Source organism: Leucoraja erinacea, chromosome 21 (genome assembly GCF_028641065.1).
Source record: "Leucoraja erinacea ecotype New England chromosome 21, Leri_hhj_1, whole genome shotgun sequence".
Classification (NCBI taxonomy): domain Eukaryota; kingdom Metazoa; phylum Chordata; class Chondrichthyes; order Rajiformes; family Rajidae; genus Leucoraja; species Leucoraja erinaceus.
The window spans coordinates 19,470,050-19,479,562 of NC_073397.1; the positions used below are offsets into that span (position 1 = coordinate 19,470,050).

At 39.8% G+C, this 9,513-nt stretch overlaps 1 protein-coding gene across 5 annotated transcripts in view; it reads right to left on the reverse strand.

The window, feature by feature from the left end:
- LOC129707349 (death-inducer obliterator 1-like) overlaps positions 1-9,344 on the reverse strand; it is a 112,608-nt gene extending 103,264 nt beyond the window's left edge. The window contains exons 1-3 of one of the 5 annotated variants that reach the window (XM_055652317.1): positions 9,217-9,333; positions 6,863-7,004; positions 4,404-4,524 (exon numbers count right to left, since the gene is read on the reverse strand). In XM_055652317.1, the coding sequence (XP_055508292.1) occupies positions 4,404-4,418 (15 nt within the window). In that variant the 5' untranslated portion in view covers positions 4,419-4,524; positions 6,863-7,004; positions 9,217-9,333. Of the gene's footprint in view, positions 1-4,403; positions 4,525-6,862; positions 7,005-9,216 lie in introns of those variants that run through there. The other 4 variants (XM_055652318.1, XM_055652316.1, XM_055652320.1 and 1 more) reach the window with 4 other exon arrangements.
- Positions 9,345-9,513: the final 169 nt, after the last annotated feature.

The window sequence follows — 9,513 nt, forward strand, 5'->3', positions numbered from 1 at the left end:
GTATGTGACTAATGTGCGTGACTTTGAGTGTAGGATTTTCAAATCTGAGAAATGAGAAAACTTCAATATAAAGATTTGAGAGAATAGGTTTGAGATAGAGCAAGAATCTGAAGCCCTTGATGGACATGCTGCTGGTATTGAGCTGCCTCGGCATAGCAATTTTGAGAGTTAAGCATTCTCCATGACTGCGAGTGCTATTTTCCTTTAGTGCTGATTGGAAGCATATTGGCTAATGTGCGTGCTTGGTAGGAGAATCAGGATGGAACTGAAAAACATGTGAGAGAATAGGTTATAGAGAAATTAATGATGGAATGGGTTGAATGGGATAGCTTTGAGAGTTAAGACTCCATGACCTGAGTGGTTTCCTTTATGCCATAGGAAATAAGTTACTGAAGGAAAGCAAGCATGTGCATCGGGTAATTAGGAAGGCAAGAGAGTTTGAGAGTGATGATTTCTTACTATAATTTTGATCTCCTCACCTAGAAAAGGATATATTCGCTACAGAGGGAGCACAGTGAAGATTCGCCATGAAGAATATTATATTCATATATATTTTATTAAAGCTCAATTGAATGAAGAGATTCCTATCGGGAAGGAAATGAAATAGAAATAAAAAGGGGAGAATAAGCATCTTGAATTTAAAGTGTTCCTACAATGTTGTTAGTCCTTCGTGGAACAAGATAGATATGTAACCTAAATGAGCAGGCTACCTATATGGACATAGCACCCAGAGGCAAAAATGATGATTACTAAGTCACCGGAGCAATAGCAATGATTAATCAAATTGATGAGTTACTCCCAGTGTATGTTCAGGTTCTTATGTTTTTGCATATATATCCATCCTGATCATGGAGTAATACTCCATCGCGGTTTTGACGAACTTCGTGCCTGCATGCCGAAGATCCAGATGAACTTCATTCAATATGCTCCCATTCAATGTGGGGACTTCTTCAATGTCAGAAGAACAGGCTAAGCACTGTGGAATAGTCTGGAAACAACCAATGTTACATATAAAGGACAGTTCACTGATAAATCAACTGATTTGTATTCTTTATGTCAGTCTAGTAACATCATTTGGCATGAGGGAAACTAGTTAGAACATTTTCATTAGTATTCATTTAATAATGTTACACCACAACCTAATAATTCCAACATTTATCTATGGCTCAGCAACACCCTTCCTGCCTTGCAATCCTTCTAAATCTCTACATTCCTCCAAAGTTAAATTAAAACAAAAAAATGCTTCAAATACTCAGGCAGAATTTGTGGAGCAAGAAACAAAGCGAATATTTCAAATCAATGTTCAGAGTATCAATGTTCAATCAAATCAATTAATCATTGGCCTCGAGTGTTGATATTCTTGTGTACATCAATCCACATTATAGAGGAATGCTGCATCACATTTCAGATGTGAACCTCAAAGGTACAAATGCTGTACTTCAATATTGTTACTTTTCTATGCAGGGTCTTCTTCATTACATTATGAAACATTAATGCTGCTTCTCTCTCCACAGTTTCTACCTAACCTGCTGAACCTTTCAATTAACGTTTTTATTTACTTCCTTTAATTGCATGTCCCTAAAACTATGGGCATTGCTACCTTTCCTCTTTAATTATACCTACTTTTACACGCATGCCTTAATGTCCTATTAAGAGGCAGTGCCAAGTATGGCTTTTTCACATGTGACTAATCACTGGAAGATTTTCACTTTGAACAACAAATGATACTGATTTTACTAAGACTCTAAGATAATTTGTCAGATATCTTTATAATGATGGCACATAACACTTTGTAAAGTTTAAAAAGCAGCACAGGCTAGCAAAACTATTTGGCAACCCAAATTAATCCGACAAGATAAACTTGTTTATGACAGCAATCAGTCAGTTATCCACCAAAAACTATCTTTGGAGGGTTTCAAGCAAAATTGAAATAAAAAAATCAAAAGTATGGCAGGAAAGTTCAAGAAATACTAAGGGCATTTTACTTTGTACACCTGGCATTGAATAAATCTTAAAAGGCTTTACTTTAGATGTAAAATTCATGCAATGAACGGAGCAAAAGACAGAAAGCATTCTAGTTTTAACTTATCCCAGAAATTGAATCCCAGATGTTATTATTACTGATGCTCTATAATGCATTTTCAATAGCTCATTGAAAATTAGAAAGTGTTGATGACTGAACAAACTTGCCTTTCAATGATGGATGAAGTTGCCTACAGAATATTTGTTCTGTAAATGTGGAAAGTTGTAAGTTTTCAAAACTTGGTTCAAATCAACATTTGCTTTTTAAAAAATACAACCCGGAAACAACAATTTAATGACACCATTGGGTGATGCCTCATTAGTTGATAACTTTTGGGACATCTGAGACACTTCATATATTTTTAAGAAAATTTTAACATTACACTGCTACAGTAAAAACAGAGAAAGATCTTATTTAAACATTGTAAATTAGTCAACATGATTAAAGGGGCTTTCATTATCCCATACTCTAATCTCCTTCAAATCATTGCAAAATATCAAGGACAAGGCCGTATACAGTTACATAATATAAATGTAGGAACTTGCTGTCAGCCAAGAGAGGTGTTATTCTGTGAAGCCAAATTCATTCTTGTGATTAGGTTAATTCCGCATTCAAAACTAAAAGGTCAAAGAAGGAAATTTACAAATAAATTAACAGAAATGTAACCAGCCTTATTGGCTACATGAGCTATCAGTGTCCTTTTAGCCACGATGAATCACTCTTACCAACAAAAAGTGAGGAAACACTATCAAATTAAAGAAAATACAACCAATCAACCCTATTTGCTTCTAATTTTCATTAGAAATTCAATAGTAAAACTAAAGAATCTATTAAATCGGTGACACGACAAAAATGACAGGTAAAATTTATGCACACATGAACAAGAATATATAAAAATTAAAGCCACTATTGTATATTTTTTTCACAGGAAAGAAATGAAATTTAAATCCCAAAATAATAGAAAAAATCTCAGAACGTAATACAATAAAGTAAGTTAATTGACCCCATCACCAATAATCACAGTCTGGTATACCTTTGCTGCACGACAAAATACCGACCAGTTTTGTATGAGCAACAGCACAGCAGATTCAATGTTGTAGGAGAAATTCAGAAAAATCAATAAAGTAATTTTTTGGACAATTGATGTTACTGAATTTCTCCCAGAACAAAATTTTCAGATAATCTATATATATATATATATTATATATATAAAAGTCTGATCTTGACCACTTCCTGTTGTTCTGTATATTGATTTTAGAATAAACGCTGCCATTTACGGCTGTGATTTTTGGCCATCTTACTCACACAGTCCCCCTCCGCTGCGCAGGACAAGAGGATTTTTCCCATCGATGAAAAATAAAAGATTTATCAGTGTTTTAAAAATGTTGAGATTCTCTCTCCTGAAGGCCACGCCCCTTCCGGAGGGACTATAAAACCCGGAAGTGTTGAGTGCCTCAGTCAGTCTCTGCAAGATGGGTGAGCGATAGGATCATGTCTCGCAGTCTGAGCTGTGAATAACACTGAACACGTGTCTACTAAACTGTGAGTGGTTTTACTGACCTGTCAGTGCCCTTAATGCGGTTTGAAAATATAGTTTGGAAATGCTAAAGCTGTGTTGCCTTTGGTTTGGAAATGCTAAAGCTGTGTTGCCTTTGGTTTGGAAATGCTAAAGCTGTGTTGCCTTTGGTTTGGAAATGCTAAAGCTGTGTTGCCTTTGGTTTGGAAATGCTAAAGCTGTGTTGCCTTTGGTTTGGAAATGCTAAAGTTGCCTTGCCTAATTAAAGTTGCCTTGCCTAATTAATGTTGCCTTGCCTTCTATCTAATTAAAAGTCTAATCTTGACCACTTCCTGTTTGCACTTTATATTGATTTTAGAAAAAACGCTATCACGTACGGCTGTGATTTTTGGCCATCTAACTCAGAGTCCCCCTTCGCTCATCAGGTGCCGAGGAGTCATGACTCGCTGTCTTTAGTGGCCTTGCACCCTGGTTGAAATGGTATGAAACTGCACTTGAATTTGGTGGCCTTGCACCCTGCTTGAAGTGGTAAGAAACTGCACTTGAATTTGGTGGCCTTGCACCCTGCTTGAAATGGAATTTCAAGGAATAGCCGTGAGTTAACTGCCAGCCCACCAGCCGTGAGTGAGTGAGCTGCCAGCACAACAGGCTTGAGTGACTGAGCCGCGAGCCCTAGAATCCATTTAGTCTAGTACTTACTAAAAGAGATGAGTTCATGCGATAGTGATATTTGCAGAATGGGTTCACAGTCATATTAATGCTACAAATTCAATATTTCTGATATGTGTTATGATTTTGTTTTTTAAAATTTTGTACTTAGGAATTTATTGCTTTCTTGAATGCCTTCCACATCTGAACATTTACCTCTTTAAAAATCATCTGCAGCAAGAATTGAAGGACTTTGCTTTTGCTTCTAGTCACTTCCCAATCTTACAGCTTGTTGAACTTCTTTTAGCTCCTGGTTGGAAAACATCTGAAACTTTTTCTAAGAAAAGTGAAAGATCCATTTAACACATATAGGAAATAAAAAACAAAATAAAATTACAACTCTGATACAATAAGAAAGTGTTGGAAATACACACCAGATCAACCCACATCTATAGAAAAAAGAAAGACGGGTTAATGAGATAGGCTTACAATTTGATTCTAATTTACAGTATTCAGACCTCTTCACTTTTTCCACATTTTGTTACGTTACAGCCTTATTTTAAAATGGATTAAATTCTTTTTTTTTTAATATCATTAATCTACACACAATACCACAGAATGAAGAAGTGAAAACAGGTGTTTAGAAATGTTTGCAAAGTAATTAAAAATAAATAACTGAAATATCACATTTACATAAGTATTCAAACCCTTTGCTATGACAATTTAAATTGAGCTTGGGTTCATCCTGTTTCCATTGATTTTCCTTGAGATGTTTCTACAACTTGATTGGAGTCCACCAATGGTAAATTTAATTGATTGGACATGATTTGGAAAGGCACACACCTGTCTATATACGGTCCCACAGTTGACAGTGCATGTCCGAGCAAAAACCAAGCCGTGAAGACAAAGGAATTGTCAGTAGATCTCCGAGACAGGACTGTGTCGAGACACAGATCTGGGAAAGGTATAAAACAATTTCTGCAGCATTGCAGGTCCCGAAGAGCACAGTGGCCTCTGTCATTCTTAAATGGAAGAACTTTGGAACCACCAGGACTCTTCATAGAGCTGGCCGCTCGGCCAAACTGAGCAATCGGGGGAGAAGGGCCTTGGTCAGGGAGGTGACCAAGAACCCGATGGTCACTCTGTCAGAGCTCCAGAGTTCCTCTGTGGAGATGGGAGAACCTTCCAGAAGGACAACTATATCTGCAGCACTCCACCAATCAGGCCTTTATGGTACAGTGGCCAGACGGAAGCCACTCCTCAGTGACTCACATGACAGCCCACTTGGAGTTTGCCAAAAAGCATGAGAAACAAGATTCTGATGAAACTAAAATTGAAATCTTTGGCCTGAACGTCTGGAGGAAACCAGGGAGCGCTCATCACCTGGCCAATACCATACCTAAGATGAATGGAGCAAAGTGCAGAGTTCCTTTATGAAAACTTGCTCAAGAGCGTATGGACCAGGACCTCAGACTGGGGTGGAGTTTCATCTTCCAACAGGACAACGACCCTAAGCACACAGCCAAGACAACGCAGGAGTGGCTTCGTGACAAGTCTGTGAATGTCCTTGAGTGGCCCAGCCAGTGCCCAGACTTGAACCCAATCGAACATCTCTGGAGGGACCTGAAAATAGCTGTGCATCGACACTCCCCATCCAACCAGGCAGAGCTTGAGAGGATCTGCAGAGAAGAATGGGAGAAATTACCCAAATACAGGTGTGCCAAGCTTGTAGTATCATACCCAAGAAGACTTGAGGCTGTAATCGCTGTCAAAGGTGCCTCAACACAGTACTGAGTAAAGGGTCTGAATAATGTAAATGTGATATATCAGTTATTTCTTTTTAATTACTTTGCAAAAATTTCTAAACACCTGTTTTGGCATTTTTTATTATGGGGTATTGTGTGTAGATTGATGATAAGAAAAAATAATCCATTTTAGAATAAGGCTGTAACGTAACAAAATGTGGAAAAAGTGAAGGGGTCTGAATACTTTCTGAATGCACTGTAGATGCTAACATGATTGAGATTCGTTTGGTGGAATGGTGAAAATATGTAAATAAAACAGACCTAAAATCATTGTGGCGCAATAGGGCATGCCACTAATTCACACCTCCAGTGAGTCGGGTTGTGACCTCCAGCACCACACATGTGAAGTTTGCAATTTTTCTCTGACCTCATGGGTGCTCCAGTTTGCTCACATTTCCCAATGAGGTAATGATGAATTGCAAACTTTAATGACCTGAATGCTTCTGTGGTTTGTGCATTCCTGCCATAGAGCTGAAATGGTCTCTGAGTGGTAGGAGAGTCAGGAAGAATTTGACACACACATGAGAGTCCATGTTCCAACAAAATTAGTGAATAGAGATAGACTGAATGGTCTACTTTTATGTTGTAAGAGAATATGACGATCATTAATAACTTATGGAGGAAAGAAACCATCATGTTACAAATGGCATCTTAACCTACAGATATAATCCTCTCTGGCACTTCCCCCACCCCCCCCTTTAAAATGCTATGGAGATATTTCATGCTTTACATTCGACTGAGAGTAGGTGTGCCATTTGTTTAATGTCGCATTAATGATAAATTCTTGCAGGATTTTCTGTAATCATTTATCATATTGAAGTGCCTTATTTAGCTTGCCCTTGAATTGGATTGACAAATGGAGATGCTTACCAGGTTACGAATGGTCGACGTGGATAGCCTTTATATATGAATGAGAACTTGGGATACCGGTGGGGTTGGATTAGCCTACTGCTGTGAGGGCACGGGCATCTTTGGCTTTGTCAGAATTCAGTTTGCAGCATTTATATTAAACCTTGCAGGGAAATATGAATGGTTTAGTAAATTGTAATAAAAAGGAACTGCAAATGCAAGTTTATATCAAAGATAGACACAAATGCTGGAGTAATTGTAGCACAATTAAAATGGATAGGTGAAATTTTAGGTCAGGAGCCTTCAGTCTGAAGAAGGGTCCCAATATGAAATGCCACCTATCTATTATCTCCAGAGATGTTGCCTGACTCACTGGGGTACTTTCTTTGTCTATCTTTGGTCAGCATTTTTTGTATATCTTTGGTTGAGTAAGTTGCCCTGCATTAACTAGATATCTCCCTTGGTTAGCCTCTGTTTTTATTTAAATATATTGCTGGGCAGCCGCATTTCCAACTTCAAAATAGTTCGGGTTACAACAGTTCTCATGAACAGAATCCTGTCATAATCTGGGAAAGATGTAGTTATTTGTGGTTATTCAAAAAGGTTCATTCTCAAAACAAACAGTGATCTTGAAGTCACATTCTCTAAATGCAGTAGAAACAAAATCAATTGAAGCTTTCAGAAGGGAATTGGATACATGGTCAATGGAAAATATTTGCGGGAAAGCAGGTTAACTGTCTGCAACGACATCTTGCCTGTAAGAACATAACTGGTAAAACATAAAAAAACTAAAGCAAAAGTAGACCATTTGGTATCTCATGCCTGCTGTACCATTCAGTATGATCTTAACTGATGTTTTACTGCTGAGCTACTTTTCCAAACTAATTTCCCTAATGCCTGATTAGGGATCACAGTTACCACCCATCACAAGAGATCCATTGAAAATATGGCGTGGAGTTGATTCCAGGCAGTGAAAAAAATGAAAAGCTTCGAAATAACTCAGATCCTCCTTCAGACTCTAAGGTTCTCAACCCGAAACATCACCTATCCATGTCCTCCAGGGATACTATGACCTGACCTTTTGAATTACTTCAGCATTTTGTGTTTTTTTTTAGTTAAACTGCATCTGGAGTTCATTGTGTCTCCAGGCAGTGAGTTCCATTAGTCAGGGCATTGAGTACAAGAGTCAGGAAATCACATTGCAACTTTATAAATCTTTAGTTAGGCTGCATTTGGAGTTTTGTGTGCAGTTCTGGTTGCTTTGTTCCAGGTGGCCCAGCCGCTGGTGAGGACTCTCCCGACGCCGGGGCAATAGCACCCGGCCATAACGGCCAGGAACATCGGGCCTCCGTAGAGGCAATAGCGGAGGCCTCATTAGGCCTGACTTTGAGAGAACTGGGGATGGGGACTGGACATTGTGCCGTCCCCCACAGTGGTAACCATTGTGGGGGGATGATTTTTGTGTGTGAGTGAATATTTTAGTTTTGTCCAAGATGCCTGTCGGAAGGGAGAGTGCACGCTGGCGCGGTTTAGCTGCCGCTGCTCTCTTTTCACATTGTGTTTTTGATTTTTTGTCTTTGGATCGAATTCTGTCTTTAATTTGTGTATTGGTGATGTCTTTATTATTTATTTTATTCCGATTATATGTTTTATTACTCTTGTTAATTTCTGTAAGGTGTCCTTGAGACTTTTGAAAGGCGCCCATAAATAAAATTTATTATTATTATAAGAAGGGTGTGGGGGCTTCGGAGAGGGTGCAGAAGAGACTTACCAGAGTGCTGTCTGGAATTAGTGGTCATTAGCTATAAGGAGATAGTCAAACGTCGATTGTTTTCTCTGGAACGTAGGAGGTTGAGGGTAATAGGTTGTCAATAATGGGGAGGCATGGAACACACATACACACACAGTGCTCGAGTAACTCAGCGACGAGAACATGGATAATAGACGTTGTTTCGGGTCGGGATTCTTCCTCAGGCTAATTGTTGTCAATAACAGGCGGGTTGTCAAGGGGCGCTGACAGCGCCTCATTGTCACAGGCAAGCTGTCGCTAATAAGACAAGAAAACCTGCTTAGACACAAAATGCTGGAGTAACAGCGGGACGGGTGGCATCTCTGGCGAGAAGGAATGGGTGACGTTTCGGGTCGAGACCCTTCTTCAGAACCTGCTTGTTTAAGCCACATTGAGTTCACAGCTTGTGCCACAGCCGCAAATAAACCGACTTGAGGCTATCGGCACAGATTTTAAAGGGGGCCGCGAAAAATTCCAGCCAAACCGGGCGCGACGCCGCGTACAATCGCAACCTTGTTCATCTTGGCACATTAATAAACCGAACACAAATTTTCTGACTGCTCACCCGATATACGATTATGTTTACCTCATAAATAAGTGCGTATTAACACGAAACCCATTTAAACGACAGCTGAGCGGAACAAACCGCCTCAGGCGGACAACAGCCCGACAGGCGCTTGCGCACAGGAGTGAAGAGGGGGCACGGCAGAACCACGTGACGCGTCCACGGGCGGGGGCGTGCGCAGTGATCGGCGGGGTTTGATTGGATGGGCGGTGACGCCCGATCGGCGCGTGAGGCGGGCCAGCTGACGGTTGCTTGGGCGCCTTTTCAAACGGCCTTAGGAGGAAAGGAGGGGGAGGGGGCGGAGCACGCGCTGGGAGG